This window comes from Anas platyrhynchos, chromosome 9, assembly GCF_047663525.1.
Source record: "Anas platyrhynchos isolate ZD024472 breed Pekin duck chromosome 9, IASCAAS_PekinDuck_T2T, whole genome shotgun sequence".
Taxonomy (NCBI): Eukaryota; Metazoa; Chordata; class Aves; order Anseriformes; family Anatidae; genus Anas; species Anas platyrhynchos.
Genome location: NC_092595.1, coordinates 22,239,035 through 22,263,720, shown reverse-complemented (window position 1 = coordinate 22,263,720; position 24,686 = coordinate 22,239,035). Strand labels below are relative to the sequence as shown.

The 24,686-nt window shown below is 40.4% G+C and overlaps 1 protein-coding gene and 1 long non-coding RNA gene across 6 annotated transcripts in view; one reads left to right on the top strand and one right to left on the bottom strand.

Annotated features, from left to right (window-relative positions):
• Positions 1 to 24,686, bottom strand: part of NYAP2 (neuronal tyrosine-phosphorylated phosphoinositide-3-kinase adaptor 2) — a 136,333-nt gene that overhangs the window by 28,584 nt on the left and 83,063 nt on the right. For all 5 annotated transcript variants that reach the window (XM_005024519.6, XM_027464268.3, XM_021275667.4 and 2 more), the window contains 2 exons: positions 23,493 to 24,590; positions 3,963 to 4,175 (listed from right to left, as the gene is read on the bottom strand). In XM_005024519.6, the coding sequence (XP_005024576.1) occupies positions 3,963 to 4,175; positions 23,493 to 24,590 (1,311 nt within the window). The remainder of the gene's footprint in view (positions 1 to 3,962; positions 4,176 to 23,492; positions 24,591 to 24,686) is intronic.
• LOC119717750 (uncharacterized) lies at positions 17,597 to 23,323 on the top strand. The gene is made up of 3 exons (XR_005267912.2): positions 17,597 to 17,774; positions 21,300 to 21,415; positions 21,806 to 23,323. It is a non-coding gene; the product is annotated as an uncharacterized lncRNA (long non-coding RNA).

The window sequence follows — 24,686 nt, the reverse complement described above, 5'->3', positions numbered from 1 at the left end:
AAAAAAAAAAAGAAAACATGCATACTGGAAAAATGAATCACACCTATTATCATCATACTGGCCTGGCCATGTTGGTCTCCTAAAAAGGAGTAAGCTGAAACATAACTGGAAATTATGCAACCTTCAGGTGGAATGAAATCTATATTATTCTTTCACATACAGAAAGTATTCAGGACTCCACCTTTAGGAGTCACTTAGTGCTGAAAGCACAGCAGCATGTCAAACTGAACTGTTTTCACAAAGGAAGCACCAAACCCATGCAACTCAGTGTTACTAGATACCAAGAGGCCAAAAGCTTAGCTGTACTCAAAAACAAGTCAGATGACAAAGCCCATGTCTGCATTAGATGAGGTATGTTTTAAATTAAGATTTGTTCTGAACTGTCATGTTTCAGATCAATGTCAACAACATAAACAATGAGGTAAGGAATAAACTCTGGCAGTGTGTTGTTTTTTTTTTTGTTTGTTTGTTTTGTTTTGTGTTTTTTTTTTTTTTTTTTTTTTTTCTTTTTCTTTAACACTTCTTTCTGTTTTTCTCTGAAGCTTCTGGCATGGATATCCATCAATCTGAGGACTCTGGACCAAAAGGACAATTTGGGAATTGCTTTGTTTCAAACAGCTGTAACGCCACCGCCGCAGAGAGCAGTGCATACAGGCTCTGGCATGGTGTGACCCAGCACACTGGAGATCACACGCCTGGCTCCTGGCACACTGGGTTGATCCTCTTAGTGTACAGCGCCCAGTACTGCTCATTTGGTTTAGGCAAGTAGGCAAACTCCAGCAGCATTGGGTCCTGGCCTGGACCTGGCTGCCCAGTAATGTGCATCTCCAGCGTTAAGTTACCTTTGCTTCAAGAATCCTTGAGGTTTTAGTAGCACAGTGATACCCTGAAATTGCTTGAGGAGAAAAAATAGGGTTTGGTGGGAATGCTGAGTCTTTGAGTGAAGCAGCCCTACCTAGCTTTAATTGGTACTTTGCCACTATTTCCTTCTCGTGTTAATGAATGTCACCTTGGGCTCCACAAGCATCTCTTCGTTCCCAAGGAGCTGGAAGCTAACTATTCCTTGCTTCTGCAAATCCACCACAATATGAACCAGTAGTTCCAGTGAAAGACTTACTCCCTTCCTGATTATCTGCAACGTTTGCAGCTTGAATACTAAATGGATTGTCTGAGAGACAAGATGATGGCGATTCAAAACCAGTACACAACTGAAGAGAATTTGATAAAGGCAGTGCAGTGCCTGTCTCTAGCAGCAGGTGGCAATGCAAAATACTGCTTCATGGCTGCAGTTAGAAAAAAAGAAGCAACATTCCAGAAAATACTCTTCAAAGCTCCTGGAGTGCAGTTATCACAGCTTTCTGTTTCACAGATCTCATTTGGCTGCTCAGTACAATCGCAATGACTTTCTTAAAGGCCAGCGTGTCTCCAAGCCACTTACATTGCTTTCTGTTAAGAAACAATACGATGACAAGAAACAGAAAGTGGTCTTGACAAATTACGTGGCATATGAGAGATCAGTCATTAGTGACAGTGCATCTGACAGGCCATGCTCATTTGAACAAAATGACCAAAAGATTCAAGATCCCATTTGGAGCAGGTTAATTCCCCTACTGATCTTACAAGCAGGTGCAGCGATCCCACAAAAAAATCAGGTACTCACTCCAGCTCCAGTAGTTAATCTGTCTCAACAGAGCTCCTATTGAACACACACGAAAAGTCCTTGCAGATTGTTTCTGTTTTACCGCAGAGCAATTCAACCCCATTTTCTTTAAATTATTCCAACAGTGCCCTAACAAATGGTTGGACCAGTGCAAACGAGGAGGTAAGGAGGTAGGCAGCAAACTGCGGTGTTTCAAGGGCATGACCACACAAAAAAATATTTATTTATTTATTTATTTTCTCATGTCTATGGTATTGGAAAGAGAGTGAGAACTGTACTGGGGATTGCCCTGATTTTATTTGGTCCTGTGATAAATCTAAGTTCCATATTTGTAGCACAGAATCCCTATCTCCTTGATCCCACAGAATGTTATACCCATACAAATGTATTAAATTTCTTTTCTTGCATTCAGTTACGGTTTTAATTTAATTGTAAGAAATGAACTGTTACAGTTCATGTACAAGTTCATTGATCAGAACTGTATACAGCATTTTAAATGCAATGCCCAACCGATTAAGGTAAACCATGTTGCTCAGGCAACAGCTAGAGACACTGGGGAAAAATACTCCCGGCAGATGAGAGGCAATATTCATCAAATAAAATCACAAAATCTGTGGGGAAGGGAAAATCATAATCAGCTCACAAATTTTCCAGGATAAAAAAGGAGTCAAAATTGAGCCAATAAATATTTCTGTAATTTTGCTTTCCATATGAGTCTTTGGAAGTCTTAGTTAAGCTGGACAAAGTCACAGTTAACTAAATCAAGGCATGATTCAACAACTATTGCAGTTTGCTGACGCCAAACTAAGACTGAGGCCAAAATGTTTTGTCTGCTTTTGGAGATCAACCAACTGTTTAAAATAAAACTTATGCAGAAAGTTTGTAGAGAAGTGCCATATTTTGCTAAGAACTTACTCTTTAATTTTCATTTCCCTTCCATTCTGCTCCACAGTGTCATCCAGCAGAACTGAAAATATTGCTACAGACATTTGGTGTAATTATGAAATGTCCTGATATGATTTGGTGTGGCACCTTTAAACCTACTCTTTTACCTGCACTGGCACTGATGTCGTGTAATATACCGGGAACAGAATTCTTAGCAAAGCTGTGTGCTAACCTGGAAAATTTCTAGGTACCAGAAAGCTTTGTAAGAACAGAAATGTTAACAAAAGGAACTAAAACCTACATTACCCATGCTGGAGTCATGAAATTTGCAGAAAAGTCCCTTTTGCGGTTACAGGCAGGACTGTTTCATGGGCATGCTGTAGCAAGACAAGCTGGACTATACAACTGCTGTAAATGATACTTCACATCAGTAAAGGCTGTTCAAGTTATCTACTGAGTTTCTGGTGTAATTTCCAGCAAGGCAGAGAAAATGCAAGTCCCATTATCATACAGGGAAGTAATGCCCTGCATGAGTGCTGAGCAACTCTGCTATCTCAGCACTGTAAAGACTAATCTCTGCCACTGACTGCCCAGCAGACCACTCCGGCAGGAATAGTTTCTTGTTTGAGTAGCTCCCTCATAGCCTTATTTTTACTGAAGACTGGCCATGAGGCTCCAATTCTATATATGCCAGCTGTTTTTAAAGTGGGTATTTTTCACAGCCCAACCAATAAGCAATACTCTAAGTGAACTGTCAAATCTCAGAAGTGATAATGCAGTGCTTATCCAAGAGCTATACATATCTGTTTAGGTGGACATTCATTTATCAGGTGTGTTTGTCTTATTCAATTTATTAAACAGGCTGCATTACTTTTCATGGTCTATGGCAATTCATTATTATATATATATGAAATATGATGGATAAAATGGATAGATATGAATTTGAGACTTCTGAAATCTATAGTCACTTTGATAGAAATTTATGTATAGGCATAAAGAAAAGGCAACTGTGTCCACTCACCTAGCATACCAATAAGAACCTTGTTTCTGCAGTGTGTTTTTGTTACCATATGTGACATCTGAATATGTGAACTTTTCTCTAAGTTGTCATTTGCAAAGAGGGGAGGGCTCTCTGCCTTAGTGTTCCTCTTCAATGTCAAATGGATTTTTTTTTTAAACTTCTTTTAAAATAGCCGAATGGCAAGTTTACAGGTTTACATTTTCTATCACTATCCCAATCCTGTTTCAGCAGAGAGCACAAGCAGACAGTGCAACGCTTATTACAGCAGCAGCTAATGGGCAGATTCTAGAAGATATCTGGAAGCCTGAAGAATCCAGATGCTTCCCTACATCTTCAGAGATCCTTTAGCTCACAAGGAGATTCATGAGATCTTCCCCCCTCTGCTATTTGACTTACCTGAGCTGTTGCTTCCAGCCAACATGGTTGGACTGACAGAGGATCTCCCCAGCCTGCTGGAGACCATGGGTGGGCCCGGCGTTCCATCCCATTCCTGAGCTTTCCCTGGCTCCCTGGAGGAAGCTGTCCCATGGTGGACTCCCCTCTCTTTGTTTTCCAGCTTTGGTAGTGGTTCAGTGCTGTGACTTCTGATCTTCAGCTCATCTAGCGGTTCTACAAAATACACAAATGCATATTTCATTATAGAGTGCCTGCTAATTACGTATATCATGTAACAATGTTTTGCTCAGTATTCTATATATACCAATCATAAATCTTTTAAGCGCAATTTATATCACCATTTTACTATCTAGGCCCCAAACCTATTACTTATGTTGGTTTCAACACACTGTTTAATTAAAACAATACACAATGCAGGAGATGGGTAAAATGTGACTTTTCTGCTAAAACTTTGCACACCAGGAAAATATTTCTGAAAATGGTATCCTATCAAATTATGCTTTTATTAACAGTTTAGGGAAATACTTCAATTCTTTTGAGCTGTCATTTCTCTGAGAATAAGTTCTCTGGGCACTTTCTAAGGAAGCTGTCTCCTAAGGCAATATTGTGCAAGCAACATATCTGCACTCCTCCATGAGCACTAACAGAAGGCACACAAACCACAAATCTGTCCAGCATTAATATTTTGGGTGTGCCCAACACCATAACCTAGGGAATAATATTTCACTTCTCTGAAAAATCCTTGGAGTCGTACAATGACTTTCTGCTTGCAACACCACGAGTCAATATTAGGGAAGAAATTCAAAAAACAATTGAATGATTTTTTCTTTCTTTTTTTTTTTTTTTTCAGGCAGTGATATCAGCTTTCTTCATGGCTGGTGATTTTCTGTTCCTTTCCTGAGACGCTCATTTCTTTTCTTGCAGGTTGAGCAATGCAATGGAGAAACAATTCAACCTTTTCCATCTGTAGCTGTGAAAAACTCACATGAAAAACTATACACTGAAGAAGTATTAGATTACTAAGTCATAACAGCTAATCACTGTGGTACTCAGTTATTCAAAGCCTTAACTGTTTAATTCCTTTTAATAGAAAACATTTGTATGAGTTTGGATTTTTATGCTTCATATTTAAGCTCAAAAACATCCTTATGTGATGCTCTCAGTTCTAGCCATACAGGTTTAGAAATCAGCCCCCTGATGTACCTTAATTTCAGCGTGTACCAACAGTCTTGGAATTTACACTTAATACAGACGGACAATCTTTCCTTGAGACTTGCCTGGAAATCTTTTTGTGGCTACAAAAGACATTCCAAAATGGGGGAAAGCCAAGTGGAGGGAAAATGCCAGGAGCCATTCACAAGCAGGAGGTGACAACAGCCCCCAGGGGATCCACATATCTCCGGCAGTGCTCTGGGTGTGCAGGACTGCCAGAGATGCAGTGCCAAAATTTGCCTGAGTAACCCCTTCCTCTCCTGATCCCCCCCAGGGCCTGGAACTGAGACTATCCAGCGGGAACTGCCACGCAGGTGGTGCAGTCCCATGAAAAGGAACTCTGCTTTGTGGCTCAGCCCTTCTCCCACCATTCACCCTTGCGACAGTAGAAGTGGTAGAGGCAATATTTGACATCTACATGGGATGACAGGGACCACACTTAAGCACAACAGCAACAAAATCTCATATTTTGGCTTTGAGTTCTTTGACATTCCAGTCTGCAGATGAACTTGTTGAAGAGCACTAACAGAGTCATTCTGAAATTTCCTCAAGGAAACATATTGGGAAAAAAAAATCTAACTGGATATGCAGTGTAATATTAATTGTGTAACCATTAATGTACTTCACGAATTACTATTAATTAATGGTGAAAATTCATGTTAAGGATATCATACCACAACCTCCAAAATTTTATTTATTTTGTTATTACTCACAGTAGTAACATTCCATCAGAAAAGTAAAAAACGATCCCAGTTTAGCAAGTCCCATAAACAACACTCAGTGATATTTGTGTGACAAAGACAGTCAAAAATCAAACCACTTCCTTGAACTTCTAGGTCACTTACCTACTTTAATGTGTGCAAAAAAGAATACTGTAATGAAAATCCAAACTGCTTGTTTTTCCTGTTCGGTACCCCCACAGGGTATGAAGTTGAATAGCAGTCTGTATCAGTAGAACATGACATCTGCCTTTCAGGGACCTGTGCTATGGTGTCTGTAACACAGCTCTGTGACGGTGTAAAGAGACTTGCTAATACAAAGAGCTGCGCAAAGAATTGCTGAGCCCAAATTACTAGATTTGAACTGTTTCACTTACCAATAAAAAGGCTTTTTTTTTTTTGATTATCAATCTATCAAAAATAATTACGCAAAAATAATATGCACACGCATCTGATTTTCTGGTTCTTTTTACCAATAACATGCACTTTGAACAACCAAAATTTCAAATTTCATTTTTGTGTTCAATGTGTTCGTTTGCACACAACTCTCTTTCCCACCAATACAGGACTCTGTCTAGCTTGCAGTGCTTACATTCCAGCAAAATGAAGAGAAAGCCAAAAGAATAGCAAGTGTGTTCAAAAATACCGAAGCTGGCCCTACAAGCACCCCCCAGCTCAACGCATCATGCAGTAGAGTTAATTTACTATGCCATGCTACTGGAAACGCTGTGATTGCCTTGGTGAAAACCTTCCCTGTGTGCATCCCATTGACACTACTTGAACACCAGCCCTTGAAATCTCACATGCTCGTGCAGTCAGCCCTTAGTTACAGTGGAAACACTCCATCTGAGTGTGGAGCTAAGGATCTGTCCACTTCAGTTTACTCAAAAGAGGAGCATTTGTGCTTGGTGCTTGATAAAAATGATTTGTGCATTCCTAGTTTTATTATCAGCTAGATCAAAGTACAGCAGTTCTCTACAAACAGCTGGAAACTATGGAAGTATTCAGGCTAAATAAAGAGTTGGCTTATAGTCTGTTTCTTTGTAAGGTGTAGAAAATCAGTTTTCAGCTGGCTGTCTAGACTTCGTAAATTTATATTCCACTATTCTTTCGGGGGGGCTTTTCAGTTCTCAGTTTATCTGAAAAGTAATATATCCTAAAAATGAAAAGCAGATTGAATCAGATTATAATGTCAAGCAACCCATCCCAGAGCCCAAATCATTATTATTTTGTGATCATTATCAGTAACACTGATACACAATCAGAAAAACAACCTGTCAGTGTTTTATCTGGTTTTCTATAATATTACTTTCCTGTTTACTTCAGAATACATTTAGAAAATAATAAAAAATTGTACTGCTTCACTTTCACTCAAATAATTTGTAGGGAATTTTACAAGAATTTCAGCTTCCTTAATAACTGTCAGTGGGAATCATACTCAGTCAGTAAGAAAAAAATCACTGTGCTAGTTCTTGCTTGATTAAAAAAGTATCTCACTTTTAGTGTGTCTGGGACAGCTCCAGAAGTGCCAAACACTCCTCTCCCAGGTCCTGGAGCAACACTGGGACCTTTTGGTGACTCCCACCTGCACTTGGAGCTTTTCATACTGTCAGCTAGTCTCTGCTGAAAATGCAGCCCCATGGAGCAAACTCAGTGGCAGAAATTATTGTCCCTCATAAAAATACGGTGGTCATGGCTTCGTATTTTTGCTCATGCCATCAGGCAGGAGGCACTGGCAGACAGCAGAGCACACGTAGCTCCTGGCTGTTGGTACCTATGGGGTGGTGGCCTTATCATCGACTGAAACTCAAACCAGTGTATTTTAAACAGGGCAATACTTGAAAAAGACTACAGCAAGATTTAAGAGGCCACTTTACCCGCATTGCTGCCCTACTAAAGACACAAACTCTGACTGGTCACATATACTCTGCTGGAACATAACAGAAGCTGCCACACATATATTTTTTTAAATTATTATTATTACTTTTTATTTGAGAAGTGCAGCAACACAGATGGGATCTAAGTTACCTCATGCTGCTAAAAACCTTAATTTGAAGTTCGGAGATACTGAAGCTCAGTATTATGCTGGGAATTCACCGAATCATATGATGGCCACAGGCAAATCTTTTCACAGTCAAGTGCTGTATTTTGAAAGCTGAAATTATTATGGAAAGCATCTTTATTGTTCAATAATTCGTAAGCCAAAATAGTACATAAAAATGTAAATTTCAAGAAATAATTCACTGCTTTAAATATTTATGGATACAGTTGGTTGAACTGCCATAAAGGCATTCAAATGCTTCAAGCACTTCCAGGTGTCACTGTATTTTAATATTCAAAGACATGCATTTTCCTTATTTATATCACGTAAATCTCAGGCTTTTCAATGTCAAGAATAAGATGGTGGCTAGAATCTTGTACAGAGAACATATTTTATTTATAATTGATGTGTACAGTTTCCCCTTTATGAAGGATCCCCTAACAGCTACGCACTCGGCAAGGCTGGCATGTGAGCTGGGGGACTGGAAGACTTGTAAATGCTGAAGAAAGTGAGAAACAAACCGGGTTAATCAGCTGTAGCTCAGACCAAAGCAGACTGCAAAACACAGCTAAGGAAAACATCTTACCTGAAAAGCTGCCACTCCAATGAATATATACTCTGTGCTCAGGCTGCCACTAAGCTCTTACAAACACAAATTAACCTCAGGTTCTGGTTAGCACAAAGCTAGGTGATAAACAGCAGAACCTTTGTAACTGTTTGGGCCTTTTCTGGGGGAGAGAAGAGCCATTGTCTTAAAGAACTTTAAAGGAGGCTTGCTCTCTGCCGTCTTTGTCAGTTGTGAGCTGAAACGTATAAGCTAATCAACCATGCATTATTCATGTAGTCTTCTTCTGTGTGTTTGTTATAAACCTAAATAAATAATACATCACTCCAGGCAGAACTCGGATACTTTGGGAAGTAAATGGCACTGCTCACTGGGCCTATATTTAAGCATGAGCAGGCACATGTAAAGCCAGGACAGCCCCTGGGATGGGGCGATGGGGTGAATGACAAACCCCAACCACCCCAGCCTCACTACAGGCCTCACCCCACACCTACAGCTGCATGGTGGGCATGCAGGAGCAGTGATGTCCCCAAGGGCACACCTGGCCACCAGCAGCAGTGAGGGACATACCCAAAGGGACACCTGGCCACCAGGAGGGACAGAGACATGGGATCAGAATGCAGCCAGCACGTGTGTGGTCGGAGCTAACAGACATGTCTCAGGCTTCAGCCCCTTCCTCATCCTTTCCCTCTAGCTCCTGGTGAGGACAAAAAGCCACCCGCAGCTCCACCTGTGTCCTACATCATGCCACCAGCACAACAGCAGCATGTGCCCATCCACTGTGGACATCGTATATGGAGCCCTTGAGGAAATCCTAGGCCAGTGTTACTTCTTTCTGCACACCAGGAATTGGTATTTACCTGTACTACACATTTCAAAAATAGGATCAGCCTTTTAATGGCTTTCTTGATGTGTGGTTGTCTGATCTGTACAGTCGTAAATGTATCACAAGCCCGCCCAAAGAAAACAAATAGGCTATTAATACTGCACATGAGAAACGTGGATAATGCTCGGTGCTTAAGCCATTTTTCCACCAAAACGGGAGTATATTATACTGTCAGTGAAAGCCATTTCCTCATCTTTATTAACTATGGTGGTTTGTCTATGCTGACTTCATCTGCTTGCTAATTAGGCAGAAGTTTGCTTTGCATATCAATTTTTAATACCCCTTTTTACAGTTAAGTGAGAGTTGCAGCAGCCAGCTTGTTCAATTAAAAGCAGCTCTGACCTAGTTCCATGCAAAATCAATAGAAAGCCTGAAAGAGTCTCACAAACCATCTAACATTTAAGGAGACATGGCTGAAATGCTGCTTGGTGTTCACTGAGCACATGCTCCTGTGAGCAGCCTGGGGTTTGTTGTTACAGAGAAATACGGATGAGTTCACATCTGCCCGGTACGGACCTGCCAAGATCAGCCCTGCCTGCTACAGACAGCAAGGGGAGGGAAAGAGGCACCGCTGAAGAATCTGTTTGGTCGATTTTCTGTGACTATCCCAAAGCTGTTAAGTGGGCAATCCTGGCAAGAACAACGACGAGATAGGAAGAGAAAAAGCCCACACTGCAATTAATTGGAGAACGACAAAAAAAAATAAAAAAGGGGGGGGAGGGGGGGGGGGGGTAGACTTATAACAAAAGATCATCCAAAGCTTCAGAATTAAATAAATAAATAAATAAATAAATAAATAAATAATAACACAAAACAGAAATTTGGAAAAGGAGAAAAACATTGAAAACATTGTAAAGGGAGACAGAGATATTCTCATATGTTAACTTTATTGAGTAAACTTACTATTAATATATATGAAACTCCAGAAATTTCTGAAGGGCCATTAGGGAAGTAAGAGATATTCAATGAAAAATTAAGATTATTAAGATCTAGGTGAGAAAAAGAATTCTTCAAATTTCAATAAATTTCAACCAGCATTATCAGTAGCTTAAAAGATAAAGTTTTAGAAGTTCTGCATTTTAAGACATACATTTAACACTGTTTGATGGCATACAGTAAGAGGAGAAACCCTCTTGTGATTTAGTCAGTCATCTTCTTGATTGACTGAAATATAGGAAAACCTGTTTTTAATCTTACATAAGGAGAGCCATTTAAGACAGTTATATTTTGCCACATATTATAGAAATGGTGACAACATAATACCTCCCGTTTCCAATGGGGCCATCATTATCTCATAATGATTTCTTTCACTCCCACCCTTGATCTTTCACATGTGCCTATTCTGATCCAGTTCACGTCACAGCCTGATCTTTTGACTAAGAATATACCTGAAGTATATGCGTTATTTTACAGCTGTATTACCAAGGCAATTAAAAATCAACATCCTGGGATTCTCACCGTTAAATCAAGTGGTATTCTTAGAAAGGACGTGTTGTGGTACTCTATTAGTAGGTTTACTACTTACCTCGGAGCAGTCACAGTTACGTAATTAAGCAGAACACTTTATTCTCTGATATATACATATATATATATATATATATATATATATCTAATTCCAGTTTTCAAAGCTGGATATATTGGGAATAACCAAAACCTCACAGAACCTTAACACAAGCCTCTCTGTTCCCCACTGCTTTCTTGGGCAAAAATCTAAGTACAGCAAGTCAAAGGCAATTTTGTCATTGACCTCAACAAAGCAAGGACTTTCCTGCAGTTATTATTTTGGGCTAGCCAGCTAGGCTGATTCATATGAGTGTATAGCATAGTTGCTATGGGTGAGCTGCAAACATCTCTCCTACGTAGTCTGTGCACCCAGACCCCCTCACTGATAATCCAGGCTGCCCTTTCAGTCAAACTAAATGCATGCACATAGAATTTGTACTTGTAGATGGGTACATACATGGTCTATGTCTATTTGCAGCAAACAAGATTTAAGTGCAAGAAGAAGAAAGATGATTATTTTGAAATGATGGGATAGTTTTGTGGCAGTCTTGAGAACCTTACCTCTCCTCCTGCCTTCCATACTGGTATCACTGACACTGCCCTTGGACTGACACTATTCAGCGACATGCGTGTGCAACACAAGCACATCTTGCCATCCCCACCCTAAACTCAGCACTGATCAAAGAAAACACTGTTAGACAAAACAGGCAATTAAACTGTGGAAATCAGTGACACTTGCTATGAAAGATTGCCCACCTGTTACTAGCTTTCAATGTGAAAGGAAGATGGAACCTACTCTTACTTAACTGCTTTCCTTCCCAACATTGTTCATCTCACTACGTTCTCATTCCATTATTCAGGTTCTTAGGTGCACAGCCTTCAGGTTTTGATGTGGAACTGATGGTTGGATGGTCACTGCATATGTGCTAGCACAGTATGACAACAAATCAGAAGAAAAGGGAGAGACAAAAAAGCTGAAATATACAGACATTTTAATAAAAATGTTTTGGAAGACAGTTCATGACCTTAAGTTTCAAAGCTTCACTTCAAAATATCAATTGTTAATAGAAGTGCTGACTATATCAAACTTGGCAACATTTTTTGTCAAGTTTTCTGCTGAAAAGCAGCCTTTGAACTACAACAGCAGTTCAAATGCAGTGTTTTTCCATTGTTTGATCACTTTCGTATCTTCTAAAGTATAAGGCATCATCTACATACGGTAGTAAACAAAAATCTGTCATTGGCCAAAAAAATATGAAGATAGCAATGCGTGGACTGGTTGTGAAAACTGGAGAAAAAATCCTCACCCTTGGATTTTCACATAAAAAAATCAGATAGAAAGTTGGAAAGAAAATAAATTACTTCTTCTTTTTCTTTTTTAACTACCTGTGTATATATATATGTATATACATATATATATAAGTTATTGATGGTTTTCTCTTTATAGAGCCCTTTAGCAAATGAGAAAATTTACCGTTCAATATTGGAACAAATTTCTGATCCGTACAGCTTTCCTTCTATCACAGTATGTTACCAGTGAAAGGAAAGACTGAAGTTGTTGTAATGTTGGCTTTACCTGAATTTTGCTCTCAGCCTTACAAAGCCAGGCACAAGCACATGGACTTTCCAGTGCAGATGCTGTGCCAAGCCATAGCTGGGTACTGTTCTGCAAGTCCTACCGATTACAGAATGAAACATCCATACCATTCTGTCTTTCTCTGTCTCTTAACAAAGTTAATGATTTTAGGCCCTCCCTCCTTTCTAATTACTGGTTTCATTTTGTGAAACTGTTTTTTACTCTTGCTAGCTAAGCAACTGTTAAGCCATGGCAGCACAGACTTCAGATCCCGAGGAAATCAGTAAAACCGCAGATGGCCTTACACAGCTCCGGCTGATGCCCGTGCTTGCAAGACATTACCATTATTGCTTTCGCAAGTGCACAGCAAGTGTGTCTGTATGTGTTACAACACATATAAATTAAAAATAAATTATACAAACGTTGCCCAAGCAGTAAAATGGTTGTAGATTTCCTGGAGGAAGGTACTTTTCGAGTTATGAATTCACACGTTAAAATAAAGACATTCCCATCTCCGACAAAATTATACATACAGCTTCTCTTTTTCAGATGAATAGTTACAAGAACAATAGTTCTCCTTACTCATTCTTAAATGCCAGATAAAGTGCTAATTGCATGTTACTGTTTTAACAAAAAATAATTATTAGGGATGGATAATTCCGTTCAGAGAATTGAAAGTAACCTGAACCTTCACAGAAAATTGAATGCAAATGAACCTATTTTTTTTATATGCATTATCATCTTGACAATTATTTCTTCAGTGTTCCTGTACTTCTCACCTTATATATACCTTGGATGTTTATACACTCCTACAGTTTAAGGGTTCAATATTTGAATCAAAGTTATGTGTATAACCCAAATAAAGCTATTTCCAACTCGGTGATTTCTCTTGTTATTGATAGACTCCTGGCAAGCCCAGAGAAAACTTAAGGAGACCGTATCTACCTTTTCTCAATTCAGAGTTTTTTATTTTTTTATTTTTATCATGGTGTTATGGGTAGATTAGATAATACACTGACAAAAAATATGTGGAATACCATGCAGTCCACATGCTATTTTTTTCTTAGACTTTGTATTATTCACTGTTACATTCTGGAGGTATAAATGCCTTGATTTGCAGAGTGGTTTTGCAAGAAACAACAACTTAATACAAGAAGAGGAACACTCTTGCCGTAATTTATAATGGGATCCCCTGAAGTATGTCTTATCTCATACTTCAAGGACCTTTGGATTGGACCTTTAATGACGGGGTTTAAAAATTGAGCTCACTCTGCCAGGAATCAAATCAGACATGCCAGAAAATCTGTGTTTTTAAAAATGGATATATAAGCCACTTAGCCCAAGAAATTGTCAGTCTTTGTTACACAGATCAGCATGGTAAAGACGTTTTAAGAAACATCAAGAAGAGCAGTCAGAAGTACTGGAGGATTTTAGAACTGAGGGAGGAAACCTTGTTCTTTCCTTTATTCTTCCCCAAATTCCCACCATCTTCTCTTAAAAGCACATAGCTTTTAGAGCAAGAGTTTTTTCACTATAAGTGTAGATAAGGCATTTAATTAAACTCCACTTCTTGTAAAGACGCAATGACAGCAGCTCAAAAGATCATGAAACCAGGTTTGAAGTCATAAGCTAGCATTCAAAGGACTTGCATTTAAAAATGATCTTGAGCAGCTCCTTTGGCTATGATGTAGATATTCCAATTTCAGGGGCGGGGGTTGGGGGTGGGGGTTTGCAGATTTTTGCTAGTGAAACTCTTTTTTGCGTTCATGGTAAATTTGGGTGAAATTGTTAAGCTCTGTTTCATTGTTTCACCTTGGTAAAGCTCACAGTCCTCAGGTTGGTGGTGGTAGGTTGGTCTAGGGGAATTTGGTTATTTTTCCTAAACAAAACTGTGATCTCATTTCTTGTGATTTAATTTGAGCAAACAGGCTGAAATGCTATCTCCATATGCCTACCTATGGAATATGCCACATCTGGTTAAAAGCACTTCATGAACATTGTTCTTCTTAAAAATAAACACAGACAAAATGTAGGCCTTCCCATTCAGGGTCTCTAGTTTTACTTTTTTAAAACAAAGAAAAATGCATTTGAATCCTAATTAAAAGAAAAAGTGATTCAGTTCCAGGTACCAGCCCCTGGTTATAAAGTCCGGTTCTAAAAGATATAGCAACTGCCTTGAAAAAGGAGCCCTGTATTGCCAGCCAGATGGCAACCCCAAAATTCATGGCTTCACCCTGACAGCATGGCTGGCTGACCAAAAGATGCACTACCTCACCATCCACTGGTCTGATTCACACTTTTATGAACTCACCTTATCCCTTTTGGAAAGCTAACCTGCACAGATACCCTTTTTGTATGCCCAAACTGCAATTCCACTAAGACTGCTAATGCTCCAATTGCTGCAACGCATGATACGAGTTTAGAAAAGCACGCCATGGAAGTGCTATAAACCAAAGCTGTCTGATGCCAGACATCTCCTCTAGCATGAGATTCCATATTATCTTCAAATAAATTATCTCTAATTCACACCAGTTTAAAAATAATCAGCCAGTCCTGTAACACCTCTCCGGGGTACAAGGTTTCAACATGTCCATGCTCAATGCAGCCATTCGCTGTTCTAGCAGACAGGAATGAAACGCGGCCACATATCAAATCCAGGACATGGATGGCAGCATGGGGTTAGGACAGCCACCCACCGTAGGTGTCACAGCTGCCACCCTCTGAGCTCTGGGCACATCCTCTCCAGCATCTGACACTGCCAACCTGTGGAGCCACAACACTGCACTGCCGGGCTGGCCACTGCCCTTCGATACAGCCACGCCAACATCCTGAGTAGAGGCTATGCAAATAAAAATGCATCATTCCCTTAAACCAAAGTAGTTAGATTACTACCTATTTGTTTTTATTTATTTATTTATTTTTCTCCTTAGTTCCATTGGAGAAGGAGTAACCAGATACCCTAAATGGCTACCGCCTTACCTAAAAAACGCAATGAGAAATTTTAACAAATTGTATTTATCCCTTTCATTGAAGATAATGTATGCTTATGGAAACCTTCACCAGATTAAATGTCTTTAACCACTTCTACTGAGCACCCACAAATTGGTCTATAATTATGTAGTCCCATTTAAAACAAAAAGACAATAAATTCTCCAATTCACCATTCTGCTGTATGACTACCCCATTCTGTTCTAGCCACAAAGGACAAATTTATTTTCTTGAAGCCAGAAACACAGATGGTGTAAACTGGAGTACCTCTTCTGACTTCAAATAAGAAGTGGTGATTTATAAGTGCTGAGGATTTGGCCTAAAGGTCAAGATATTTCTCTGGCTTAAAAAGCTTTGTTCAGGGAAAAAGAAAAAAAAAAATCAATGGCACTCAAAACTGAGAATCTATTATCATTATCCACATCCTTAAGTGCAGCACATGTTGCTTTGCTTATTGGTGACACTGTAAAATAGTTGCCAGTAACTGAATTAAAGGGGCTTTTTCCTTTATTTTTAACAACTTTCAGACAACTCAACGTTATCCTGTTATATTAAAAACCAAAAGAAACCATCTTTTTCAGTCTTTTACCTGAAACCATCTTTTACTTGAAATCTAACAAACAGAAAGTAGCTTTATCTCTATTTTTTTCTTTTTTTTTTTTTTTTACCATTTATAAGTTGATTTCTTCTTCATAAAAAGACATGTTGATTAAATTGCTACCCAGAAAGTATATCGAGCAGTCAAATAATACAAACAGAAGGAATAAATAAATCCATATACATCAATCAGAAACAGCAGCTGTTTCCAGAAAAACCTGAGCAATTATTTATGAAATTATGTCTTCTTCAATGATTCTGTATACGGTCGTGATCCCAGGAGGACCTGATTTTCTGATGAGCCTAAATTGCTGAATTAGAAGAGGAGACAATGTCATGGTACCAATTAGCAAAACCGTTGCATATCATCTCAAACCGCGTGTTTTTTGTTTTAATAACTGTGGGTAACAAAGACATTCATTCATCTCAAAAGTGGAGGGGACTTCCCACCTTTTAGTGACTTGACTGATTAAGGGCCCTTTAAATAGACATACTCACTTTTGTGTGAAAGCAGCAAGACGACAAATGGTGCAGTGTGCATTTCAATCAAGGAATGGGTACCTACCGATTTATCCTTTCGAAACACAAGCTCTCAAACCTGGCATTATTCCTGGTGCTGAGAGAGGACTGCATTACTGGCACGCAATGCACAATGAGGCAGTGAAGGCACCCAGAGACACGCAATCTGCCACGGAGCTGCCATGCATCCCTTCACACGTTTCACATCTTTGTATCTTTGTTCCGCAGCTCAGTCTTTCCCACTTAGTGTAAACCTTGGAAACGTTGGTTAGCTTAGTGCTTAGCTGAATAACCTAACTGCCATGTTACGATTTTGCTTTCTGCTTCTTTCCTGTGATTGCTGATTGGGGAAACATATTTCACCTTTAACAAGTAAGAGGCTCCAGCTGGCCAGACGAGCTGATGCATATCAAAGTATTTAGCCCATTGCCCACCATCTCGCAGTGGGGAATTTAGGGATTACTAGTAAAGGACAACAAAAGGCATGGCTGAAGCAGTACTCAACACCACTCAACTGCAGAAGCTATTTATTTATTTATTGCTTCAAAAGCTTGGTTCCTGAAGGATGCTGAGCACATCCTCATCCTGTCACTCCTGTGTTTACACTTCCACCATTTTCAGTTCTGTCTCCCAACAGCTACTGCTGGCATCCAGTCATCACAACAGGCAGGTTCCTCAGCACAGGGCACTGTTTCAAAGACCTGCTGCCAGCAGAGCAGGCAGCTCGTGGCTTGTGTGTGCGCAGATGTACGCAGCTCTTCTGAACATGCACTTACAAGTGGGCACCTGAAGAAGGCATTTCTGATGCTGCAACGCTTAAGCTTGTTTATATCTCAATGAATAGTAGCTCAGGGGCAAGAACAGAGACTTCTTCAGGCTTTAACTAAATGCAACAACCTGTGGTAAGCCCACATCCTACCTGTGGTGAGTGAGTGTCATCCTCATCAAAGCTGGTGTTCTCCTTCACTCTAATCCACTTCCCGCGGCATTTCCCACTGCTCCCTCACCTAAGTCTCTTCTTTCAGATCAACTTTCAGGACTGTTAAATGAGATGTGACTGCTGTGACCACCTGGTCCAACCCCCTGTATATCACGGGTCACTAGACTAGAAAATACAACCTCTAGTGGAACAGCTGCTTCACCTGTGATGGAGCAGCCAATATACCTCTGGCGCAAGAGTACAGCATCATTCACGAATAATTTCAGGTATGCAGTGTTATTTCTGTTAAACTGTAGCTATCTCAGACTGAACAGAACATTCAGACTGCCTGCAATCAATGGCTATAAAGGGCTGAAGGACTAGGATGACAACCCTCTATATAAAGCCACAGAAAATATATTAACCTAGAGGTTAGACATTATTTCAGCTTCTGAGTTTCGGTATCTGACTCTGACTCTCAGCTGTGCGGTAGCCGAGGAATAGCGGTATGCAATGGAACAGCTCTAACACTGCCTATAGCCAGCCTAGTCTTGTAGGCAAGCCCTACCCCTTCAGAATACCAGAAGCTGAGAATGTACCCAAATTTTTAGAAAGTTCAATGGCATATTAAGTCCACCTTCCTTAAGTCAGCATTTTTCATTCTAACTTCATTAGAAATACACAAACTGAAATCCTGCCCTACGTCCCTCGTCCTGTGTTTAATGCACAGAGGTGGAGGTTAAACAACCAAATAAACCCCATGAGAAGGATTTGCACTTGACTCATTTCCCAAACTCTTTTTCCAAAATATTGTTCTACCTAATGGGGACCCCAAAGCTATTTTCAAGCTCTCTGGAAAATACTAGCATAGAAATAAATTAATTAATTTAAAAGTGCATTTAAAATGTCTCCACTAATACTCCACAAATTATTCGTGGCAGGGCCTCAGCTGTCTGAAATTGGGATGAGTTCCTTTTTAACAAGTTGAACCATTTTTCCTCTCAGCCCTCTATTTACACACTATTTGTCAAATTATAATAAAATATTTTAGATTCCTAACACAGTGGGCACCAGCCAAGAACAGGAAATCTTAATAATCATCCCAATTTACAATCACTTTAACTGAATCTTCAAAGTAGCACGTTCACAAATTTCCTCCCTGTTTATGACTAAAAGCTGAAGAGGGAAACTCCATAGGCAAAACCCAGAAGGTACAAAGCCCTGCAGAGTAGCTAAGGAAAGCAGCAGCAAACTGCCCTGCATCGTGTGTGCCGATCTCATGCATCGTGCACAGGCTCAGAGCATGCTAGATAGGTGACTACTGGGTGCAGTTCATTAGGAGGAACATTCGCAAATTTGCTCAAATCAGGCAGGAAGTTCCCAGGAGGTTGGAAGGAAAGTGGAGCCTTAGCAAATGGAAGCAAGCAGTATACAAACAAAAAGGTTTGGTCAGCCGTGGCAAGGGTTTACAGGACCATTTTGCCCTGAAAAAAAAAAAACAAAAACAAAAACAAAAACATAAGAGTGCAGCTCAGATACACAGCAGCAGCTTCAGTGCTTTGCTTTCCAGTAGGTGGGTGTGCCTGGATGTGAACAAGTTCAGGTCAGTATTTTCACGGCGCGCTACGTTTCTGTGCTGCAGAATAGACAGACACAGCAAACAGCTTCAGAAACACTATTCCCACCTTCCCTGCCTCCCTCGCTGCCTAATTCCAGCTTTCTGAAGGGCATGTGTAACACAGAAACTTAGTGAATATGCTACAAGGAAAGGCAACGTGGTGTTCAGCACAGCTGGATGCAGCAGCCGTGCACACACACACCTTCCAAAGGCATGAGGAAAGTGCACCGTGTATCCCAACCTCAGCAGCTGGCACTCTTAAAACAGTTTCCTCTAACCTCTGAGACTGACATTATGCTTTATGGGGCTCTGCCAACTTTAGGGCATGCTACCATGTTACCTCACACAGTCACTGACAATTAATAACATTTGTCTTTATTTTTTCACATTTTTCGTGCTTGACATCTTTCTTCAGTTTTCTGTAGGGTTCTCTCCATCCTTCTGCTTTTATTTGTGATCTTCCTCATTTTCATTTCTGATTTCCCCTTACAATTTATTTTCCTTTGTTCTTCTCTCTCCACCTTCCTAATTGTGTCTTAATGCATATTTAAGAAGCTAACAGCACACAAGAGAACTTTTATGGGAACACAGCACAGTAAGTGAGCTGCCTGTAAAATCTGGCTACGCACATCACAACAGCAGCCTGAGGATGCTGAGCGCGTTTGGTAACTCGGCTGGGGCTTCACCAGAAGCTCTTATCTTCAGAAAATGTGGCCCTGAGGTGACAATCTCCTTCATATCACTGATTTACCCCAATTTCCCACTACTGTAATTCCAGTGAACTCAACAATAATAAAATGGAAGAGGGGGGTGGAGGGAGGAATGCCAGAAGAACAAAGAAAATAATACAGAAGGGGGGACAGGGGCAGCTTTACACGACTGGAAATAGGGGTTGTGCAGGTCCCCTCCCCCAAAAGAAACACACTCAAAAATGCCACAAAATAAAAGCCGGGGAATAAATTCTGAGTCTGGACTCAGGTGCAAAATTTCCACAAAGTTAGTTGCAGCAATAACAATAAAGATGAGAGAGAATTTTCTCTGTAACTGCTGCAATATTTTCCAAATACACGCATCTGAATATAAAATTTAGTATTGTGCTATTTTTTTGGACTAGCATATGGCAGTGAGAGCTTCAGACAAGTCACAGAGGGCTGTGTCTTGGAGGATTCAATGAGAAAGTTACTTGAGATGTGCTCAGAATAATTTCATATTTTAGAAGCACATATTCTTAGTTTCTTAGCACAATTTCATAAAGCCATGTAACTGCTCTTCTGTGGTTTTCTTTTTTTTTTTTTTTATCCTCTGGATTCTGGAAATCTTTCTTTATGTGAAGACCAAATTACACTGAAGTGACACATATACAAATGTGGCAGTCCTAGTTAGTCCCATGCTATGCATTTGCTCTCTCATAGTTTAAAAAACTGATCCAGAACTGAATGAGTGCCTTAAACTTCCAGTATGATTTACAGGGGCAAGATTTCTTTAACACATCTTACGATTAGTCCAGTCTACCCATGGTATCACTACATATCATCATGGTGAGAAAATGTTGCAGTCTGAACACGTTCTACTTTAAAATACCACGGTTTAGATTTATTATTTTTTTTTTTTTTTTTATGGTGGATCATTTCAATGCAAAATTGCAGGACATGAAATGCTAGCCCTGTATGTGTTTTCTATGCATCCTAAAAGGACTTCCATAATATCTGAGTACAAACCCGGTTCTTCCTCAGTGCAGTAATCCCGTAGGATTAAGGCATAATGTAAATACCAGACAAATTACAATTGGATTAGGTGGGCAGTCAGTTCATTTACTCAACACAGCTGCACTCCAGAGTCTTTTCACCACTGGCATCCATTTATAAAATGAATGTTTTGTCCTTAAAGTAAAGGAACAAGGTTTCCATTTCATGACTCTTGTATTACCATTTATGACCAATGACGAGCACATTTCTGCTTCCTAAAGAGGAAGCACAATGCTTCTTGAGATGCCAGTAAGAAAAGCTGCTCTTGGTACAGATCTGCAGGGCAAGATTTATTTTAAATTTATCACTGAGATGTCCTTTGATAGTCTGTATTCAATTTCAGTCAAGTGGAATATAGAGATCTTTTTGGAGTTAGGTATGGGACAGAAGCACACACATTGCCTGACATTTCCCTGGACTCGCCACACTCACTGCAGGTATTTCCACAGGTTCCAAACCTAGTGCTTCTGCCAACATCAGTAAGCATAAAACCATCAAATTTGTGAGGCTCAACACTAGCTCTGGCGTAGCATGGTGTTTACAGAGGACTTCTGGTCACTGCTCAGTAAGTAGCATGTTTAATAATGTTCAGTCTTGCCTGCATTTTGCCAAACTCTCTCTACCACTTCACTACAATTATTTCTAAATGTCACAGCACATCCCTCATAATTGGTCCCAATTGCAAAAATCACCTTACCTTTTAGGCACAGTTTTGCTTCCACCCAACATACAACTCTGGTGTTATTGTATTTTTATTACTGTAATCACTTCATAAAACCCTACTGAGTCATGGAGCTATGGCTCATATAACAATATTTATGATTGCAGGCTACAAAAGTATTACAGCCAGATAAGGAGAGTTGCTGCCCTGACTCACATTCCCAGTATCCTGCTCATTCTCAGTATCCATTCTCACCTCCACCTTCTGACTTCAGTCATTATTCCTGATTTGCAGAGATGCAAGAATAAAACTGCCGGGGCTGAGGCAGAGGAGCCCATGAATGAGGAGGAAGGCTTTGTACACCAACCCAAACCATTACCACCGAGCTTCTCCATACTTACCTGTTTGCACGTACTCGCTCAGCAGCTGAGGATGGCACTGATGGGCAGCCCAGTTGAGCTGGTGGTGATCACAGACACGCAGGAACCAAGTGAGCTGCTTACCAAGGAGAGGTGTTAGCAGGACACCAGTGCAGTACCTGGTATTGCAGGCACCTCATGATCAACCACTGCTCACCTGAGCTTTGGCACAACCAGCACCAGGCAGAGCAAGGTGACCTGCCAACACCAGCCTAGCTTTCTGTGACCGTAAAGCAGATGTGAAAGGCAGATACAATCTGCCCATAAAAATCTGGAAGGGGAGTTCTTGTGAGCTCCCTGAGTGTGCCCCAAAGCAGCGTGAGCTAAGGAGTTCAGCCGTGACCACTCTGCTGTCAGTAAGGTAACAGAGCAGCATAAACACAACTGCAAAGGCAGTGGAAAATTCACCTTTTCTGCAGCAATATACTGGCCTGGAAACAAGGATACCTTCTTTTAACAGCCACCACAGTTTGTCACATGGCACTTTACACATTACAGCTACCAAATAGGTATAACACTTGCACAAACATAAAATTGGCCGTTCTCCAAAAAACAGCTTTCCTTTCAGGCAGGCAGCAAGACTTCAAATTCATAAACTGATTTTATGGAAGTCAGAGGAGAAAGTGTACTGAGCACACTTTGCTCTCTGACAAAAGGTGTTATGGCTAATGTTCATGGCAAGGCATTGCCTTTGGCACCACTGAGCAGGAACATTTCTTTGCACCAGAAACACTGGTGCTAGGTCTTGCTTTCCCTCACACCTCTGACTCCTGCTGATTTCATTAAGAGTTTCCGTATTTCACTAACTCAGAAGGCGTGCTTTGTGTAAACCTGAATGCACACAGGACAGTGGTTTTACGATACAGTATATTCAAAGTCAATATTGGCTTAAGGTTTTCCTGCACAACTTCCTCCTGTACTTGTCTCTGTGTGCGGTTAATGTGTTTTAGGTCATGTTAGTTTTGAGATTGATTCACACAGTATGGCCTCGCAAGCAGTCACGCTACCACAGCTGAAAGAGATACTCCATGGCACAGCACAGAAGCCGTCAGTAGGAAAGAGGGGAATGGCTCAAGCTGATACTTCTGGTTTACACCATACATGTTGTGATCATTGGCAAAGTTAAGGGCGATAAATCAATCTCTGCCAAAAAACAACTACAGTCTGGTTATTTCACTGCAGACCTCTTGGACAATCACTGCATTTTAGCACCCGCTGTGAAATTAAGAATGTGAGATACTGAGAGGACCCTAACTCACATGAGACCACTATGACTGTGGAAAAGTTAATAAAACTGACTCCTTTCTCAAGACTGAGCCATGAATTGTACTCCTGCCTGACAGGCTTCTGTAGTAAGGTATACATGCTTAAAAATCTTTAAAATATAACCATATGAAAACTAATTTTAACAATAATTACTTTTATTCTAGATAAATATATATATATATACAGAATTCAGACTTTTGAGGGATTTGCTTTTTGCAAATGTTTGATTTAGTAAAATACAGTGGAAGCTGTTACTTTGTGAGGAAGAACGAGGAAAAAATATATCAAGAACTTACTTTCTGCAGGTTCCTTAGATCTTCTGCCACTGGAGGACTTCCTCAGGAGACTTCGTCCTGAGGTAAAGAGGCTGGTTAGTTCCTCTAGAGGACTGGTAGGTGTCCGAGAACGGGAACCACTCTGAGATGACGACCCATATGTACTGACCGAGACATTTACCATCTTTCCTCCTTCTTGCAATGTATTTCTGGCTGTAGAATGAGGCACTGATGGGGAGCTTCTTGAGAGACTTCCTGAATGTACAGAGTCATAAGGTGGAGGTCTTTTGAGGCTTAAAGGGGTAAGAGACCTACCCATACTGACAGGAGAGGGTGAGGCAGAGTGACTTTTAGGATAACCATGTGGAGACTGTGTTCTGTATAAGGTAGAAGGATGAGGAGGTGAGGAGGTGTGCCCAGGAGTGCTAGTTCCATGAGATACTGTCTGCTCTTTCTCCAGTTTTTGATGGCCTGGTGTATGAGGTGGCAATGAAGATGGAGAAGCTCCAGCTTGTTGTTTGATGTAAGACACATTTTCTAAAACGGGAAGCTTTGTGACCTCTAGCGGAGTTAGAGGAGACTCGTCAGAATTTGGGGAACACTGCACTGGTGCTGGTGGGAACACCAGCAGTGGAGGTCTGTGAGAAAGCAGATTTGGAAATGGTGGGGGTATATCACAAAGCAAGCCCTTGGGAGTAGATGGCACTGAAGACTTGGTGAAATCTAGGTCAGGCACTGTGGGAGTAGCACACTGAGAAGAACAAGTGTGATGGTCATATTCACATTGACATTTTGAATCTTGGCCTACGTCATCAAATATAGGGTACTTCATTTCCTCATAAACTGCTTCACTTTGGTCATCCTCATCTTTTTTGAAGTCTCTGAGTATATTCCCAACCATTTCAATGTATACAGGCTCTTCTTCCTCTGTGTCTGGGGCAGGACTGCTGACCTGTGACAAGGAGGCATCCCTAGTGAGTGGTGTCTTCATAGGGCCATGCTTTTTGATATAAGTTTCATCAAAAGATGTGCTTAGCTGAGTGTTTGGATTTCGTTTCGGTTTAGGAGGTGGAATCTTCTTTGTATATTCATCACTGTGAGGTCTTGGTTTGGCTGACACTGAAAAAAGAACAAAATACAAATTCATCAGAAATATTTAACAACCTTTATCAAACGTAGGATGTGTGTTAGTGTCATAATTCTGGAATGGATTTA